This window comes from Nilaparvata lugens, chromosome 7 (genome assembly GCF_014356525.2).
Source record: "Nilaparvata lugens isolate BPH chromosome 7, ASM1435652v1, whole genome shotgun sequence".
NCBI classification, from domain to species: Eukaryota; Metazoa; Arthropoda; class Insecta; order Hemiptera; family Delphacidae; genus Nilaparvata; species Nilaparvata lugens.
The window spans coordinates 7,016,434-7,038,229 of NC_052510.1; the positions used below are offsets into that span (position 1 = coordinate 7,016,434).

General features: G+C 33.7%; 1 protein-coding gene across 2 annotated transcripts in view; it reads right to left on the reverse strand.

Moving 5' to 3' along the window:
• The window catches only part of LOC111048142 (ribosomal protein S6 kinase 2 beta), a 114,703-nt gene that overhangs the window by 50,576 nt on the left and 42,331 nt on the right, over window positions 1–21,796 (reverse strand). Inside the window, exon 2 of one of the 2 annotated variants that reach the window (XM_039433587.1) lies at window positions 7,565–7,609. The exons of the other annotated variant lie outside the window; for it this stretch is intronic. Within the exon in view, the coding sequence (XP_039289521.1) occupies window positions 7,565–7,609 (45 nt within the window). The remainder of the gene's footprint in view (window positions 1–7,564; window positions 7,610–21,796) is intronic. 2 annotated transcript variants of the gene reach the window in all.

The window sequence follows — 21,796 nt, forward strand, 5'->3', positions numbered from 1 at the left end:
TCTAAAAATTTACCAACCTGATCAAGCCATCAGTCTCGTGTCAGAGTCATCACCGAAACAATCGCCTGGTATCATCTGCACAACTGAAAAATAGAAACAAGAATTATAGTATCCACGGAAAATAATTGTAAATTAGAAATAACATGAAATTAGTAGTGAATAGGAGGAAAGAAAATAAACAAAGTTTATTTGAAAAAATGTGTAAATCTAACCTTGAAATACAGAATCGATAGAAAAAATCTATTCAGAACCAATGCCTGTTCGATAATTTTCTTCGTCCCACCAACCAATGTGTGCGAAATCCTAGAGTCAATATATAGAATCAAAGCAATATCGTTATTTAATTATTGTAACCTGTTATTTAATGTGGAATTATAAATAAAAAACGCAACCAAAAATATATTTATGTTAATTTGCACGAAATGCGCATGTTCTGTGTTATATGAATGTATCTCTAAAAAACTCCAAAGAAAATGAAATTCTTACCTTTAAATGTGAATTTATTACTGTTGCATCAAAAGATCATGAATTGTAATTCAAATTGATAAATGTAATCTTAAAGACTTAATATTTGTAACCAACATTGATAAAAATCAAGAAAGCCATTTCAAGTGTAACCCTGTTTGTACGCAACGTACTGAGCGCAAATAAGAAATTGCTCGAGTCAAACGGTAGACGATTGTCAAGTCACCGAAGTAAAATCACACTCTCACCCAATTTATGTAAAAGCCAACCAAAGAGTCGAAACTTGTAATAACCATGAAAAAATGATGAAAGTCTATATTTGTTGCAAATACTGTTCGAATCTTAAGAAGTAATATGTGAAATTTGTATATTTGTTATAGTTATGGGTCTGCTCATAAGCCCCCGTGAATGGAAGTTGTGGAGTGTTTTAATGAAGGATCCAAAGAGACCTCATTAATTATTGTATTTCGATTGTATCCAATGGAAGGAACAATCAATTATTATTTTCTCGTAGCCAAAAGTGCACGATATATTGTTTTAGTGTTAAGTGTTGAGTTTTCGTAGAAGTAAGGAGATGAGAGGGTGTATTCATCACAATATCGGATTTTTCAAATAGTCATTGTTTCGACTCGTCTCCCAATTACCTATTTAAAATATCCTGGGGGCTTTTGTGTGATGAATCTTTCAAATAGATCTCATGAGAAGAGAGAAAAAAATTGTGATTACCTTTTAAAATGAAAGAATTTGCTAAAGGAATAGTTAGCGACCGAGCGATAACACTTACTTATCAGTAACTGTGTATTAGATAAGAGTACCGTTCTGTACTGAATATTTTCTAGAAAATATTCAATCAAATTATAATTATTTTGCAAATAAAACACAAATTGTTATGAATCGCTCACTGATTTTGAGGTTACACTTTGTTTACCATCGATCAGATGTTTTTAAAACAGTTCGAACGCAGCTGACTGATTCAAAGTATTGTCAAATGTCACGCTGGCTTCACGTAAGATATAATACCATCTCTAAAAATCAAAACTATCCATAAAGGATCAAGAATTTCAAATAAAAAATAAAATGTATGTGTTATCGTTGAAATTATTTATTATTTAAGAAATTATATTATATGTCAGGTCTTATTGTAACTAAATAGGTCATAGCATGAAATTATATTATTGATAAAATAGCAGAAATAATTATAATAATCTCAAACCTAATAAAAATTGTACAAGAGTATTAATTCCTTAACGATTTAATTCAACTGAACCACATGGTAATTAAATCTCTTTGGCCAGCCTAAGCCAATCATAGTGCATAGAAATAGCACCAAGAAGGTGATCGTTTGAAAGCAACACATGTTAATCTATTATCAGACACCAACCCTGCCTTATCATTTACGCTAGCACATGTACATTGTATGAGAAGAACTATGTCTATAAGATTAAGCAGTTTTAAGAATTACATAAATTGAATTATTATTGTAATTAAGGAATTGTATTCTACTGCTTGCCACTGACATCATGTTTACGTCACAAGCGTTCTACCAATGGCAAATTTTTATGCAAATTATTACATCGAGATTCTGAGAAGCAAGGTCTAGCCAAGAAGCTTGGAGAAAGGACGGCACTTCCTTTTGAAATCCTCACCGTGCAGATCTCTTTTATAGTTACCAAAGACCTATTTGTGAAATTCTTGTTCGACTTTAAATGTTCTATTTGTGAGCCAATATTTTAGGCCAATTTATTTGTTATTCGTAAATTTCTGTTTTCATCAATTGATAAATTTAAAAGCTTAAAGTAAATTATCCCTTAATTAATTCGGTGAAGGAGATATTTTAAACTAAAGTTCCCCACGTGCTGAAACCGAAGCCTGGATTGCCGCCGATCAAACGATTTTTGATCTAAAGAAGAAAACCACGACCGCCAAGGAAATTCACGTGAGTTATAAGTTTTAAAAGGGGCCCCAATCTACGCTTCGAAAAATATTTCAGTGCAGAAACATAAATTTTTTTCTTCGTTAAATTATTGGCCACGCCGACAAGCGCTTTAGCATTTAAGAATCTAGAATTTACTCATATTTAATTTATAAGAATTTGTAGTTGATTAACTATCCTCCGCTGCCTGAACCACGACCCCGAGCATTTTAAAAAAAATATTTCTATAATTCATTTTTCACTATTTTTTCAAACTGTTAAATTTTATCAATCGTAAAATTCTGTTGAATCACGCATGGTATCATGCAAGCACAAGAAAATTTTTAACTGTTCTGTAATACTAAATTATTATTAACCTGTAAATCAAATTCTGAATCTGCACTGTATGATTACATATTTTATTGTAATATATTTCAGTTTTGTTAATTCGCTTTCTGAGTTCGATTATTTCTTAAGCCTGTCAATATTGTGTCTGATACGTTCTATATCATCAAGAACCGATTGAATACGATCATTGAAATAATTGAATTGAGCTGGATATTGGAACAGGTCTAAGTGGATGTAGCGAGTGGGGTCAGATCGAGATATTTATTCTTTGTCCTTACCTGCTCATATATCAGCTTTTATCTGTTACCTACCTCGACTTTGGAGCGAACGCATCAATTGTACAGCAGTGGCAGCCAAAGATCATATAAATTCCTACAATAGAGCTTAAAATCCGACAAGACTCTGTTCTCGAAATATATTCTGAACGATATTTGGTCCAAATACCGTATTTTAATCCTTCAGAACTTATTAGAGACACAGTCCCGTAAATTATCTACATCGGGATTTTTGCTCGACCTGTATGATTTTGTATGCTCATTCTTCACAGGTAATAATTTTAAGGTATCCGTCTTCAGTGTTTAGCGATCGCTACACTACTTATAAAAATTTCATCACTATACAATTTGTCATTAGAAGAATCAAGGGTGAGCGAGCGTTTAGGCCTCCCGCGATTCCGACAATTGTATTGAATCTTGTAGTGAATCAATCAGTCTGGTGTACATTCAGCGTCCACGCACGCAATTACAAAATTTATAGCCGCTACACCATTGACTCAGTACAAGATTCACTCTACATGTGTGAAGCCTTCAAATACCGCTCCACATTACGTAAAAAGATTTAGTATAATCCTCTCAAAGGATATCATTCTTCTTCCAGATTTCCAAAGTCAGTAATTTCACAAGAAGTCAGAACCATTCCGCTTTTCTTTCTCTTTCCAAACATTTTTCTCTTTCAACATTTCCAAAGATAATAAGAGACGATTCTACAGTGAGGGTCACTTCAAACTGTCAGCATTCCGTATGAACAACATCAATGCTCCCCATATAACCAATGCTGACAGTATGTAGTGAATCTCCCTATACACCAAACGTCTTGAAGCGTCTTACCTTTTTTATTTGGTTTGAGTCGTGGAAAGACCTCCTCAAGCTTAATAAGCTTCACTTTAAAAGGTCACTCTGTCAAAAGCTTTTCGAAGCAGTTGCTCAGTTATTAGTGAAAAGATCAGTTACTTCTCGTTTCCCATTAACCGCTCGTTTAACGGGAGATTAATCTTGCCTTTGATACCGTCAGCATGCTCGGAAAATTCCCTGACCGAGAATTAGGGAGAATGCAACGCAGCTACGTTTTTCCTCCAAAATGTAATGCGGTTTTCCCGGAAAACTGGGAGCTTGTAGATAAAAAAATCACTCATTACAGGTGGCTCGAATATGATTATTTATTCCAATTACCTTGCCTTATTTATTTATTATAATTCACCTCGAAATTACATTCCCTATGGATGGATGAATTTAATCTACAGGGATGTGTATTACCTGGCAAGATCTCATCTAGAATAGGTATTGTGTTAATTATTCTAAAATAGCCACGATACACTGAATCTAGAATTGATCTTTCCGTACTGTCATCAGAGTACTGAACTGTAATTGATAAGGAAGTTTTATAAATAAGAGAAAATTATAAACATAGAATATAATGTTGATTCCATCAACATTTTCTTTCTATTTTTTTCGAAAGTAAAAGCAGGAAAGACTCAGTTCGCAGTTCGTTAAGTTCTCAGTTCATGAAATACTTCTTTTGACCATTCCTTGTGATAGGCCTACTGAAACAAATGGGAAGTTCAGCCATTCAGTTTTCTCGCAGGCTGATATACAGTCAGCTATACCATTGCACACCAGTTGAGGATTAGTGAGAATGGGTTAGGGCACTAAGTAGGAGATTCCTCTTTTTTGTGGTTAGGGAGAAGTTAATTCGAAGTTTAAGTTTAGCGGTTAGGTTAATCCTTTTTAATGGCAAAATGCTAGTATTATTCAGAATGTTTTAATAATTGAATATAAATGATACTGTAGGTATCAGATAGCAAAAGGAGCTTGACATACTGAAGTCACCTACTCAGACTGATCCTTGATCAACTGAGATCTTGATGAAGTGAATATTACCCTTGAAAGCTTACGATACACTACTGAAGTATTGTCAAATTCCATTCCCATTCATAAATCTTCCTAAACCATTGATAAATCGCGACTGACGGTAGACTTCTCGTAAAGAGTATTGTCAAAATTGTATTCCCATTCATAAATCTTCCTAACCATTGATAATTCGCTACTGACTACCTTCTTATTTCAGACTATCAGCATTCCTTATTTAATAACAGCAAAGCTTCCCATTCAACCAATGCTGTCAGTTTCAAGTGAATCTCACACTATACATAATTCACTGCTCATCAATTCACGACAAGTTACCTCGTTCAATGTTTAATAGGAATTATTGGCAATCTCCTACAAATCAATTTACTAACACAGTTCATTAGCAATTTGCGAGATAGTGACGTCATCGCGCCTATCAAAGCTCTACCCACACAAGAGCTCCTAATTTTAACTAGAGTTGATTACATAGCAGACTGAGATACCTCCTTACATGTGTCGATGATTCCTATCAACTGCATACAACCTGAATTAGTATGATAGCCTGATATTATGAATGGAAACTGGATGTATTCATCTCCATTCATGCTTACTTCGCGATGAATGAGCCTAGATATTATACTACACATACTAGAGAATTATCATACAAGTGAAGGGGGGTCTGAAATTTTGAAAACTTGGCTCCAGTTTATAATTATATTAATATATATTAGTCAGGCATGTATGATCACAACAAATATATAATAATGTTTAACTTGTCAATGTTTCTACTTCGTATCATCTCTGGTATGACTCAATACGATTTATGAAAATTGATCATCCAAGATGAACTGGATTAGTTAACAAAATTTCTTATCCTATTTGGTTTGACTTCATAAAATGAATATGATCTGTGCAAATTCATCAACCAATATCAACTGAAATAGTTCATTAGATACTAGCAAATAACCCTTGCTCCTAGAGAGTCTAATTATTGAAAACTTGTGTAATGAAATCTTGAAGAATTGAAAATAGGCCTACAACCATCTGCGGAAAAATTAAAAATCTATATGCAAAATTTCAAGGTAATCAGTCCAGTAGTTCAGACGTGATGATGCGTTATTCGTGAATTTCCTATTCCGAACATGTCTCTTTCCTTTATTATATTATAGATTATTATGTAGATTATCACACAACTTTCATTATTTTAGATTGGTCACATCGTTAAGGTCATTGAAAAAAAACAGAATTTCAATCAACATCATTGTAGCTGAAATTTTAATCATGTTAAGTATTTTTGGTGCAAGTCAAGACACATGCAGAGCTGGTGAGTCACGCAAGGCATCCATGTTTTCAATGATCAAACACTTCATGAGAAAATATAAGAGTAAAAAGTGTTTAGAATAAAGTTGATTTAGAAATTTAGATCATTCTCGTGCTTCAAGTGAGGACAAATGGTAGTCAGTGAGTATAGAATGTACATTCCACACATTCTATAGAATGTAAATTCTTACATTCTATACTCCCTGATGGTAGTATAGAAAATGAATTTCACTTGTCACCAGGGAGTAAATTCTATGTCACATTTAATATGTAACATTCTATACTTATTAACATACATCATGACATATACTTATCAACTCAAACCATTCTATAGAATGTTACATTCTATACTCTCCGCTTGTCACCACAATGAAGCTCATTCCAAATTTAAATTCAACTGTCGATTGCTTCCTATTCAAATAGGCTAATCATTTTCCGAGATTCCCACTTATGTTATTGATATCAATTTTATATATCAAGCTGAGCTTTAGTGTTTACAAGTTTGTGTTTCTTCAATGGTTCCAAATTTTCTTAAATAACTCAATATTATTTGTTACAAGTGGTAATTGAGTGGAATATTTCTAATCAATTTATTAAGTCAAGCCATCTAAATTCAAAATTTAAAGTTTTCATGTTTATTTTGGAGTAGAATTTTGTAAAAATTGTACACGTGAAATTCTAACCTCGTCTTGGACTGTGTCACCTACAAATTTGGAAGAAAAATAGCACAAGGATTACCATATTATTTTATCAACCAATGTTATTACATTAGTCTCATTTGTATTGCAAATAAATGAAATAAATATAAGAAAATTAAAAAAACAAAAACTCAAGCATTTTTAAAATTCCAAGAATATTACCGCAATCAATATCACGCAATCATTACGTAGAAGTATCATGATACGGGAAAATCATTATTTATATGATATCAGGAATACAAATATTAGGAATATCCTGTAATCACAAGGAAGCTTAAGATTATGTTAAAATTTGTTACAGATACACGTGCTCAATCAAAACATCCAGGCTGTGCAGGAAAAACAGTTTATCAGAATATCAATGAAGAAGTGCAGAAGTCTCAAAGATTCAATAGACAAAGACAGATGTTAGAAGAACCATACAATGAATGAGGAAAGACAAAGATGGAAGTAAGAAGGCAAGAAATATAGCAACACAAGTTTGATGTTAGAAGTCAAGGCAAGAAGATGGGTGTTTCAAGACAAGAAATGGAGTAAGACAATATGGATGTTAGAAGACAAGATAAGATAGACATGGCAAGAGACTCGTTAGAAGAAGAGAGTGAGAAGACAGACAATATGCGAGATTAGATTCAAATTAGAGAGACGATGCTGGATATTTTCAACAACAACTTACTGTACATGAGATTTAAATTCACCTGTATAGGCTGGTCGACTACCATCTCCTCAGCTGCCTCTGAGTTCTGCACACAAAGAAATTATTGCACTTAAATCAAATTTGAATTTGAAAATGCGCAGAAAAATTATTATCCATATAAAATTGTAATTAGCATGACCAAAATCGATTATAGGGCGACGTAAACATCTCAATTTCAATTTATGATTAGTAGGATAGTTGAGAAAGTAATGATACTTTGAGAATGTAACACGCTGAGAAGTTTTTTAATTATAGTTATAAAAAGTTATAATTATAATTATTTATCTATGTACAATTGTAAAGGACTTATAGTACCTAATAGTTGTATTCATCTGTTATGTGTTTACTTTTGTTGTTACCTTTTGACGTTGTAATGCATTTTGATGTTCTCACTTGCTACTACAATAAAACATTTATTTATTTATATACACTTTGAGAAGTGTTGTCACAGCATGACCAAAATCAATTAAATAGATTGAAAAGATGAATATGATAAATTGAATTGCTATTTAAGATCAGGTGAGAAAGTATTTAACAACAATAGAAACGTTGAATTATCTTCATTGTTAGTACACTTACTACACTGTTCAATCTCATTGATTCTAACATAAAATTATCATGCTATAGATTGTAAGTTGATAACATATATTTTTTCTATTCCGTAAGACTCATTCTAATTAGACCTTCTTCTTATTTCAGAGCTCAGGTAGAAACCAAATACAAATAAACGATAACTGGTACAAGGCAATTAATTCTTGGTCCATAATCGTCATTTTCTAGGGACATTCATGCCTTATAGGGTGCATGATGTAATATTATATAGGGTTCAAGAAAATTTTGAAACATTTAGGGATGGAAGATTTATTGCCGAGATGGAAACCATTCATCAGTCGAAAGTATGACTGGACAAACTAAGAAAACTTGTTTTGTTTGAATAGAAATGTTTTGAAAATTTTAATATAGTTCTTCATTAATTCATCAATTTACTCATAATTACAGCCCTCATAGTTTTGAGGACTTCTGGACGATCAGAACCGAAAAATAGTTATTTGTCCAACTAGTGCGCAAAGTGACAGTTTGCTGCACGGAAAGAAACGTTTACGCACGAGCCATAGGCGAGGGCGGAATGGTTTCTTGAGTGCACCAGAGGAACTTTACGCACGTATTTCACATTAAATTTTTCCTACAGTTACCATTGAATATGAGAAGTGGTTGATTATGGGTAAAATGATGGCTAAAATCCATCAAATGTTTGTCTGTCTAATTTTGTTATTAATAACAACTTTAATTTATTAGAACTTGATAATCCAATTGAAAATTAATAATCGATAATTTATTCAAATTAAAAATTAAATTAATCCAATTAATTTAAATAATTTTGAGTACCTAAATCTTAATTTCTAAATAATTTTTCAACCAATCAATTTATGAATGGAAAAAATATTATTTGAAATAATAAATAATAAATAATAATTATTCAGAATGTATAATTTAATGTGTTCTCATTTTTATGTATTTGAAAATAAGATAAATATAGATAGAACAAATTCGCATTCAAAATACACGCCAAAAATGTCAAAAGCTGATTGGGATGTCTGTAAGATAATATTAAGAGTACGCAAAGTAATACTTTGCGCGCTAGAGCGGAAAAGTGATTCTTTGTGTTCTGTAATCAGTGCAGGAATGGTCACTTTACAAGGTAACTGTAGAAAAATAAATTTTTTCTTCAGCTGAAGACGACAAAACATCGTCACTGCTAAAAAGTGATTACAATCAAATGTGTTTTTAATTCAAAGTTTGAGATATTAATAGTGAAAAAGAATGGATTTACTGCACAGCAAAATTTCTCATCAGAAAATCAGTAAGGTATGAGGATGAGAAAATTCTTCATTTTTTATTGATTGATACAATTTAGTACATCATCGAAATGATAGGGAGAGAAAAAAAGGTGACCTTGAAAAAACCTTCAATAACCTTAATTGAAATAATTAACCTCCCTTCTTACTTGATCATAAAAACACTCAAGAATATCCACATTTATTAGAACTACTAATCGACAAACAATCTTATCTAGAGTCTCTTTCTAAATCCCATAACAATAACAGTTCTGAATACTGTGTTTGTCTTTTCAGTTCCAAAATTTTACACTTTTTCAAAGTTTGGAATTTTCCAATTATTTGTAATTAATTTAAATCAATTTAGAAGTATTTTTCAATTTAAAAATTATTTTATTTGTATGGATTGTGAATTGAGTGTGTAATTGAAGAATTTTGAAGTGACACATAACCTCTAGCTACATTTGGACTGTTGTAAAAATCAGAATTGGAACCGTTTTGGGCATAAGTTAGCCTGTGGTACTTTTCTGTAAGTTGTATAATTCTGAATGATTGAATAAATAAATAACAGATCTACATTTATTGAAACTGGTCGTCATCTAACAATCTTATCTAGATTTTCATTCTAAATCCCTGACACTCACCACACAAGGCTTTCAGATCACGAAAAGAATAGAACAATCCCGGAACAAAACTGAATTTCCCGCTTTGTGAGTGACTGACAATCAAAAGTCGCTCCAACAGTGAGTAGAAAGGAATTGCTGCCGCTTGGAGTACTACAACTTTTGAAGGGCGTGGTTTGACTCCTGACACAATAATTCATACGGTGTGCCAGTGTTCACGGCGAGCTTATCTCACATTACTTCCACTGGAAACTTTCTGCGAAGTTGTTCCCGCTTATCTGGGATTTGTCGTACGTCACAACGGAAGCCCCGACACATTCTCAAACACTTTGTCATCGGTCCACTTTGATGACGTCACACTCTCTAATATATATACTATTCCCTAATATATATATATACTGAAAAATACTCTGTCTTCGGCCAACTTTGATGACGTCACACTCTCAAATATAATATATACTATTCTCAAATATATACTTTATCATCGGCCAACTTTGATGACGTCATAAAGCTGCGGTAGATTCGGTTATTAGCCGAGTGATAAATGAATGTTTCTACAAGCGGGTGACTAAGGATTTCCGTTATAGTGATGATGATGCTACACGCCTTTTCAATAGAGGATACTTTTGAAAAGCACTCAACCTGATATGATATCATTCTCAACAGCTCATCCTGTGTGTGTGCGTGAGACTTAGAACTTCCAGGCCTTATAAGTTTATTGTGACCTGTTTTTGGAATTATCTTTCATGAATATGATTCTTGAACTGTGTATGCTTGAGAGTCTACAGTTTAGAGTCTGTAAAGTCTGCTTGAGAGTCAGAATTATGAGTGTAAGTTGTGTACTGTTTTTAGAACTTCAATCTTCACTCAATACTTGAAGCAAACATATTGACACAAGTTATGTCTCCTACTTTCAAATGAGATAATATTGAAACTTGACCTAATGAAAGAGTTACGAGTTCTAGGGGGTTACAGTCTATAAAGTCGGCTTGAGAGTTAATTTTGAATGTAAGTTGTTTACTGTTTTTAGAATTTAAATTTTCTCTCAATATTTCAATCAAACATTTTGTCAAGTTATTGTCTAACATTGAGTTATATCTGCTACTTTCAAATGATAAATATTTTAACTTGACCTATTGGAAGAGTTCTGAGAGTTCAGAGTTCTAGGGAAGAGTTCAGCGAGTACTATGAGCCGCGAGAGTTTAGATGATGTCACTTCATGATTGTCAAAACCTTCAAATTATAAATATTGTAACTTCTTTTTTATCAAGTTGTAATTGTTCATAAATATTATTGTAACTTCACATAATGGAAGAGTTCTGAGTTATATGGAGGAGTTCAGTTAGTACAATGAACCTCGAGAGGGTAGATGAAATCACCTTGTGATCGTCTATAACGACTTGACAAATCCAAGCAGCCATTCAGCAGGAGGTGAGTGGATGCAAGAAAAATAATAATAAAATGAAGTCAAGAAATGTGAAATTTAAGCTTCCAACTTTCAATGGATGGTCTTTCTAGTCCAGCAAACAAGAATATTTCTGTTATCAAATTGAGTACAGGATTGAAAATGAATTTAATATTTATCTCGTACATCTCCACGGAACCATCATTAGATCTATTGAACTTAACCAAGTGGAATCTAAAAGTACGAAGTGAACGATTAAGTCGCGGTGATGATCAATGGCACTATACAGCTGAACAATAATAAAAACATTAGAGTCATTGATATAATAGATATGGATGAAGAAGAACGTTTGCGAGCTAAAATCTTCATATTGTCCTGACCGGTCTGTTCGTAGACTTAAGCATGCTATATAATTTAGGAGGCTAATAAGTAATAAGCAGAGATACCGCAGTTATCGTTATTGAGAATACAGAGGTGGTCATTTTTGAAAAATACCAACCATTTTCAGACAATATTTTGAGATGACAGGGAAAATGTCAACTTCACCCACCACTAATGTGGGTGAAGCCACTCTTCCACACTAATCAAAAGTGGGTGGTACTGACAATGCCACTGAAAAACACGAAATTATACCGTTCCTTGTTAAGACTCGTGAAGATATGCGAATGTGGGACTGACAATAGAGATTCATTCTTTATTGATATTCTGCACGAGATATTGGAGCATGGATAGTTATATAATTGAAATTGATATCAACTTGAACTTTGACTACAGTAACTGGGGGAATAAACTTGAATCTTAATATGGATTATCTTGATAGACATGAAATAATTAAGTTTTCAACTTGTTAATAATTGAATAACACAAATCAACATCACTAATCCTTCCAGAAACATAACATTCAACTGATAATGCAATTCAGAAACTGAAGAAGCTTTCTAACTAATATCATTCACATTCTCCAAGATTCTTAATGTGTGTATTTTCTTTCTTATTCCCACAAAATTGATAGTTTTTTTATTGAAATTTCTACCAAAATTCATGAATAGAAGCATAGACATGTATAACACCAACATATGATAATAATACTGAGGTTGAAGCCCACATAAGCTCATAGGCTTGTGCATGGGTAATGAGTGAGAGGGATGATGATGATGAGAAATGACGACTACTTTTTAGGTAGTCGGGACCGACGATGTATCGTCTCCTCCGAAAGACGGAAGGAGAAATATGCAACTAGGAAGTAACAAAGAAATGAGTAATTTAGTAATGAATAATTAAGAAAGTTATAAGTAGTTTTGCTAATATCAAGTAGTAGTTGTATTAGTAGTTGTTTTTTACTCTATAATATATATACTCTAAAACTCTATACTCTATAATATATATACGGTACTATATTATTTTCTTTGATATTTGTAATTGATTAATACTGATGCAGAACTTTTAAATAATTATTCATCTCTTAAGTTTGATTTAATTTTATTGTCAATTTTTGTAAATGTTACCATAGGCAACAGCCTTGTAACAATCATCAATAAATATAATCTTATCTTATCTTATCTCAATATAAGAGATTTGGTTCCTTCTTGAGCTTGAATGAACACCGAACGCAATAGACTATTCATGCCAATTAAAAGAAAGTGATGAAAAATTATTCACATATTTTTCAAAAATAGGTACAAATCCGTCATTAATCGTTTTAAGCAGTAAAGATGAAATATTGTGGAGTTGACCGTATCGAATGAATGTTCCGTGAAAGAACCGCCATTGCTGTTGACGTTTGAACTACTCATTGTGGGATTAGCTTATCTAGACCAATGGCAAACGTCCATTTGATTGACCACTCATCTACCAATCATATCGCTAGCTCGATACGATAACTGTTGCTTGGCTACTCTTTAGTTTTCATCATAGAGAAACGGAATGTTCGTTTGTCCTTGATTTTCATTCACTAGAGATTGATGAATATCTGCAGTTCCAGTTATCAGTAAGCTGCAGTGATATCTGTATCTAACATTAATAGTGTACCAAATTTGTGTTTGTGTCAAGTTCTTGGTCTTCTAAGTCAATTCATCAGTCATATTCATACACAAGGAAGTTTTTTTTGTTGCGTCATCTCTATCAATTCATCAATTATATTCACAAGGGAATATCTGGGATTTTTAAATAAATTCATATTCACAAAAGAGCATACGTTTTAAGCGCAACACTTCAGTCCTTTAGAGCTTTTAAGAATGTATTGGTCCACAGTAAATTTGAATAATGAAATCCGAAGACATTAAATATTACAAGATTATTACAAGTAAAAAATAATACATTTGGGGAAAAACTTCTACAACTTATTATTTTTGTTATAAATTGTTATTTTAATAAGGTATAGTAGCTTAACCTGCATTTCGATTTGGACTTTAGTATAAATTTGAGAAGGGACAGTTTTCGGCATAAGCCTGTTGTGCCACCTCACTTAATGTAATATTGTATATGACTGAATAAAAAAATGAAGACATTTTGATTCGGACAGTATAATATAAATTGGAAATGAGATAGTTTTGGGCATGAGCCTGTTGTGCCATTTCTCAAGTATTTGTTCACAATGTGATAAATAATAAGAACTGAATACAAGAGTTATACTTGAAAAAGAATAATACATTTAAGCCAGTGCAACAGCCTGAGAGAACTTTTCCATTTTGATAACTCGATAGTATACACATCGAGAAACTGTGAAATATATCACCAGTAAGAAGTTTTTTTAGCCTTCACATTTTCAACAACTCATTCAACTGTCCCAACCAAATTGGAAGTCCCAAGTTCGAAGTAAATTTGGGTAGTAACATTGAAAGAAGTAGTACACCAACCGAACAATACAATTACGAGGGAAAATTTTCAACTACCACCACACCAGTAATTTTTCAAGTTGCGCCAAATCCAGCCTGTACATTATACAGGGATTACATGCAAATGTGAATCCAGCACTAGCTACCCGTATATGTGGCGTTATAACCACCCTACACGCAAACTAAGCTGGGAAAGCACACAAAATTAGATTACAAGCGATTTGATGGGCAGAACACAACACGCAGTTCACTTCAAACTGTCAGCATTCTTCCATGAGTATCACTAACACTTCCCATTCAACCAATACTGTCAGTTTAGATTGAATATCAATGAAACACTCACTGTCAGTATCCCTTATGAATAACACAAAAACTTTCCATTTTAACTAAAGCTGCCAGATTGAAGTGAAACTGACTGTGAGCTGAAGCTAACAAACAATGATGTTCGCAAAGGGAAATCGCGCAGGGGTACAATGTTGTACTATAGCTGTTAAATCCACGTAAAACTGTCACTATTGCTTAAATAGGAAGCGTTGTTATGTTATTCATAAGGGATACTGTCAGTAATACAGCTGTTAGATTCACGTGAAACTGTCAGTATACGTTGAATGGAAAGAGTTGATGGTGTTATTCATAGAAGGAATGCTAACTGTTCAAAATTTAACAAAACTGGGATTCATGGCCAAAGCCAGGCCAAATAGCAGGAGAAGGAGAGTGTTGATGATGATGATGATGATGATGGTGGTGATGATGATGGTGTTAATGATGTAGATGTTGATTATTATGATGAAGATACAAGATGATGCTGTTGTTTTTTATTATGATGATTGATGATGATGATGATGTAATGTTGATTATTATGATGAACATACAAGACGCTGTTGTTTTTTATGATGATGATGATCATAAGATGAGTTGAAAGAAGAAAAGGAATAAGATGATTATGATGATGATGATGATGATGATAAGATAAGATGGAAAATACAACGAATCAGGCAATGTCATTAGAAGTTAGGATGTAAAATATTAATAAGGGCAAATGAAGCATGATAAGTCAGGAATAATACAGTGTTTAACTACTAGAAAAGAGGAGGAAAAATGAGAAGTCGTTGTTAATAGCAACGTTCATTCCGAATTTTGTAATCAGTTTCAAAAAATTAATGGTTGAATGAACGGTTGACAGGCTTTGTTTCATTTATTTATTGGATACAATATTCAACAAATACAATATTGAGGAAATAAGAATGAATTGAATTTGTTGTTCCATTCCGGATTTTGTAATCAGTTTCAATAAATGGATGGTTGAATGGCCGGATAGCTGCCTTTGTTTTATTTATTTATTGGATAGAACAAACAAATACAATATTCAGGAAATAAGAAAAATACTATTGCCCAAAACTCCATCAACTTCGTAGTTCTGTCTTAAATAGTCTAGGAGAGCGACTTCACACACTACCTCCGTAAACAAAGTCATAGTGCATTCGTGTGACGACAGCACAGGTAGGGCCACCAATAAAAACACTAACTAGCTGATATAGATCTGCTGAAATCAACAAATTTTCAATGGTGTACGAGCCCTACCTGTGCTGACGTCACACAAATGCACTACGGCTTTGTTTACGGAGGTAGTGCTTCAAAACGCAGCTAACACACTATTTCACTTAATCCTCAATTTTCAAATAACATAAATGGAAAAAATAAAGAAAAAGATTGAACAACGTTCAAGCAAAAGTTGAAAAACGTTGAGAGAATGTGAAAGAGAAAACGCAAAAGGAATAGACAAAGTGGAGTCAAAATGAAAAATCTGGTGTGGCGCACTCACAAAACTTTCCTTGCCGTTATGAAAATTGATCACCTGACGCTAGTGTTCCCGCGCATCTCAAGTCTACTATTCAAAGATTTGAGCCAGCTGGTGACAGGGCAATAACGCTGGAGACACACGAGGTCTGCTATCTCTTCATAATGAATCATTTAATAGAATCAACAGTTGTCTACAGTTTGCAATAATTGGATAGTCACATTTTCTCGAACAATTTTAGGTGAGAATGTTACTGAACATTAATTGTAGAGATTCTCATGCTCAATTTTTCCACTCGAAATTTCTTGTTTAGATTGTATCTAAAGCCTGGTAATTGAGAATCTAAAATCAAACTTTGCATAGATGAAGCGGAGCTCCTGAAATTTTTACAGATATGGTACTTGTTGCAGTTGATAGAGCTTATCAATGACTATTTCAGGTATGAATTTGATCAAAATCGTTGGAGCCGTTTTCGAGAAAATCGCGAAAAACCCTGTTTTTGACAACATTTTCGCCATTTTAGCCGCCATTTTGGATTGAATTTGATCGAAATTGTTTGTGTCGTATCCTTATAGTGTAAGGACCTCACGTTCCAAATTTCAAGTCATTCCGTTAACTGGGAAATGAGATATCGTGTACACAGACGCACATACACTCATACACACACACACACACACACACACACACACACACACACACACACACACACACAACACACACACACACACACACACACACACACACACCACACACACACACACACACAGACCAATACCCAAAAACCACTTTTTCGGACTCAGGGGACCTTGAAACGTGTAGAAATTAAGAAATTGGGGTGCCTTAATTTTTTCGGAAAGCAATACTTCCCTTACCTATGGTAATAGGGCAAGGAAATTAAAAAGGAAATAATAGTCGAATTATTAATTTATTCAGTACCTAATCAATTTACAAAAGAGCGGTAGCATAAAAGTAGAGTGAAACTTAGTAAGGAGGGTGAGATAGATTTTTAGCATCTACATCCAAATTTTCACGAATGAGGAAAAGAAAAAGGGTATATAGAAAGTTGAAGGGGTAGTGAGTGAGTGAGTGAGTGAGTGAGAGAGAGGAGTGCGAGAGTGAGGGAGAGTCACTGAGAGAGAGAGAGACACTGAGAGAGAGACACTGTGAGAGAGAGAGAGAGAGAGAGAGAGAGAGCGAGTGAGAAATTGAATGATTGATTGATTGATTGAGTACTTTATTTATGTAGATTACAGTATATACTGGCTTATACACTTATATACAATAGCTTACAATACAGCAAAATTATAGATGAATTTACATAATATAGACTAAGAAAATAATTATTGAACTGTATATGATATGAAAAAGCAGTTTGTAATATAATAACTATAGATAATAATCATATTGTTATGCATCTACATAAATTGGCGGAGCTTTGGACATATCAATGTCCATTCTTCGGAAAGAATATTAAAAATATCCTCCCCACTAACTCTCTACCAAAGAAAGAGAGAGAGAGTGAGAGAGAGAGAGAGAAATAGAGAGTGATAGAGAAAGATAGAGAGAATGAGTGTGGCAAAGATGACGAGAGAGAGCTGTGTGAAAAATCCCTGATAGCCTGAGTCACTGTCACTAAGATGAAATTCACTTCCAACCATCAGCCTTCCTTACAAATCACCACCAACGCCCTCCATCCAACTAATTCTGGCAGTTTAAAGTGGATCTCAGTATACAAAGCCATTACATGTCGATCCACTAAACGGGGGTTTCAGCTAATAACTACTGGCCAAAGCAAAGCGGCGAGGACATCATGAGTGGGCGCCACTAAACGACCGATTATCGGCGTTTACAAGACAAACGTTCCGTTACAAAAACTTGGTTCAAACGACATGATACCAGCGAAATGAGATATTAAACAGTGATAATTACCGTTGCTTTGAAGCTCGTTAGTTGATGAATTTAGTTGTTAGTTGTTTGAAGCTCTATCAATGTTGTGCTCCCATATTAGTAGATCAACGCTAACAAAAACATTGTTGTTATGAAGATTCACATGACTTGATACACGGAAGTGTTTACGAATTTTGTATTTTTTGACAGCAATATTAGTTGAGAAATATTCATCAACAGTTCATAGTGTTTTAATGGATATCAATCAATCATTTTTTAGTAGGTACTATTATATCTTGGAACTAATAAACAAATTAAAGTTTGTTTCATGTTTTGAACAGTTTGTTTTACGAAAGTTTTATTATCAATCTATCCACATTAAAAATTGTTTGTTTTATTCTGAATATCGGGGCACCGAGCTTCGCTCGTTATTTTTATTTATTGACTAGCCGTCAGGCTCGCTTCGCTCGCCATATTCGTCTAGCCAGGGGGCTCCGCCCCCTGGACCCCCGACTGGGATGAGATCAAAGGATGAGATCAGCAGGCTCGCTTCGCTCGCCTGCATTTTTCATTTGAGCATTTTTATCATATGTTAGAGCAATCCAGTCGGGGGTCCAGACTAAACGCTGGCTAACGGATATGGCGAGGGAATATTTTCCCGGATTGAAGTAGCAAGCCCAATCAATTTTTACGGGAAATAAATGCATTTAAATCTTCACTTGGTGCCAACCTAATATAGTCAACTCAATATTGCCAACTGACAAAATTATAATTTAGTAGCCAGTTAACACTGTTTCGAAGAAGTACTCTATCGAGATATAGTTCTATAGTAACATATGATATGGAAATTTCAATTATAATTAAGAGATTGGGAGAAGAAGAATATACATGCTAAAAGACGAACTTTAAACCCTTAAAAACAACCTTAGGGTTTAAAATATTGCCAAAAGATTTCTTAGTGCGCCTCTAAAGGGCCAACTGAACATACCTACCAAATTTGAACGTTTTTGGTCCGGTAGATTTTTAGTTATGTGAGTGAGTGAGTGAGTGAGTGAGTGAGTGAGTGAGTGCCATTTCGCTTTTATATATATAGATAAACAGAACACAATTCTCTAAAATGATCGTTTTCATATTTCACAGCTGGCTATATGTCATCTTATGAATTTCAGGGATGCGATATTGTGATTTTTCACATACTCACTCGCTCACTCACTTTTTTACTCTCCACAGCTGTTTCAGCCAAGGATAAATTATCCTTTAAATGTCGTTCACCAAGTTTTCCCAAGAATGAGACCTAGTACAATCGAATTTTTATATCATAGACCTACTATGTTTCAAATTTCGTGAAAAATGTTAGAGCCGTTTTCGAGATCCGTTGAACATAAATAACCAGATATAAATATAGAAAAATACAGAAATTGCTCGCTTAATATAATAGGATTCATATTCTCAGATTTTGATTTGATGTAAAAGTTGAAATGTACATAGCCTATGTATAATATTCGGACAATTTGAAACTAAATTAGAAAATTGAAACAGTTTTGGGAAATAGCCTGTTTCTCTTTTCCGATCGTTGTTTGATTTCGCTAACCTAATAAATAAATAAATATATCTCGTTTTTGAACTATTTCTAACGACACTACAGTCCAATATCTTTGAATATTAGTTATTAAAACTAGTACTGACTGTGGAGCACTTTAGGTTTTTTAGAATCCATTCTCAACATCCGAAAGCGCTCCACAGTGAGTACTAGTTTTAATAAGTAATATTAAAAAATTAGAACTATAGTGTCGTTAAAAATGGTACAAAAACGGATAATTATTTGCAATTCGTCATGGATAATTTAATAGATCAGTTAATATATCTAACCTAATTTACTAAATACGGTATATTTATATAAAATACAGTGAGACTCAACAAATGCTACTAATGATAATCCAAAATTCACACTTCTTTCTACTTCTGTACTCCATTTTAGATAAGAACAGTATCAAATCTAATCTACCACACAGGAAACCACATACCTTATTCGTTGATATTATAAATAGAAAATAGTAGCACAGATAGTTTTCCTCAAAGAAGACTAGTTTTCCCAAATTTAAACAGTATCAGTAACGTTATCACAGTATGAGTCCACAGACAATATGGTTATCCCAATTAGGAAAAATAGTAGCATGAAGAAATGAAATAGTTTCGTCAGGAGTGAGATACACTATTTAAAATGTCATTTTGTCTGATACACTTTAAAATGTCCTTTTGTCTGATACACTTTAAAATGACATTTTGTCTGATACACTTTAAAATGTCCTTTTGTCTGATACACTATAAAATGTCTTTTTGTCTGATACACTTTGAAAATGTAATTTTGTCTATGATAGTATAGTGAGCATAGTTTTCTACTGAGAGAAAAGTTTTTAGTTTCTATAGAAACTTCTATAATGGACCTTGAGGTAAAAAACAAGAAAACATCAGAAGTCCGCAGTGACCGGTATATAGTGAGATGTTAGATTCACTTTTGTGAACATTGGTGTTATTTATAATGAATGGTGACAGTTTTCAGTGAACAGTATTATATACAGTATCTTAATGCAATCAAGAGCAGACAACGCTTTTATCTGCAGGAACGGTGGTTAAAAGGAGTAGAAAAATACTGCACTCGACATAGAAAAGGGTTGATGAAAAACAGGTGGGAGAAACTGGAGAGACTGTCAGCAGGATATGAAAAGGAGATAGAGAGAGAGACATGACAAGAGAAGAAAAAAAGAAGATAAGAGAAAAGACGAGAAGGAAAAAGAGGAATATGGAAAAAGGATATAAAAGAACAGGATAGAAGACTAGAGAAAAGAATAGAAGAAAATGTAAGTACAGGAAAGAGAAAATAAGGTAAGGAAGATGAGAGAAGGGAAGAAGAGAGAAGACATGAAAAGAGAAGAGAAGAGAGGAGAAGAGAATGGAAGTGAAGAGATGACAAAACAAAGAAGACGAGAGAAGAGAGAAGTGAAGTCTTGAGAGGTAATTTGTGAGGGAGAAGAGAAGTTATAAGAAGAGCAAAGAATTTATGTGAAGAAAAGAGAAGATATGAGAGAAGAATATAAGATATGATAAAATAGAATAGAATAGAATGACTGCCTTAATTTTTGACCTAGGAGGTCGAAGTTAGGGCGCAGTCGGCCCTCTCTTACACTTAACCCTTTTAAAATAAGAGAAAAGTAGAGAAAATATGGAAATATAAAAGAAAAGATGAAATGAGAGAAGATAAGAGAGGTGATGAAAACAGAAGAAAAGAGAAAAACAGAGATAAGAGTTGGGAAGAGAAGGATAGAGAAAGGAAGAGGGAAGAGATGAGGAAAGAAAGAAAGAATGAAGAAGACATAAAATAAGAAGTAACGTGGAGGTAAGTGGAGAAAAGAAAGGAGAAAATGAAAAATGAGAAGAAGAGTTAAGCTAAGTGAGGAGGAGAGAAGAGAAGGAAAGAGAAATGAAGAGAGAAGAGATGAGGAAAGAAAGACAGAATGAAGAATACTGTACATAGAATAAGAAGAGGAGTGGAGGTGAGTGGAGAGAAGAACTGAGAAATGAGAAGAAGGTTTAAGATAAGTGAGGAGAAGAGAAGAGAATACGAGAGTGAAGAAGAGAAGAGGAATGAGAAGAGAATAGAGAAGTAAGTGTGCCTGACCTAGTTTTGTGCATTATTGATCAGTTGGTAATGGTGACAACGCAACGCTACGCCAAGTCACACGCAGAACACAGAACATGGTCATAAGGATCTGCAAATAGCAGTTACGCGTCACCAATCATATTCACATTCACTTCAAGCTGTCACCATTGGCTGAATAGGAGAGTATTCACGC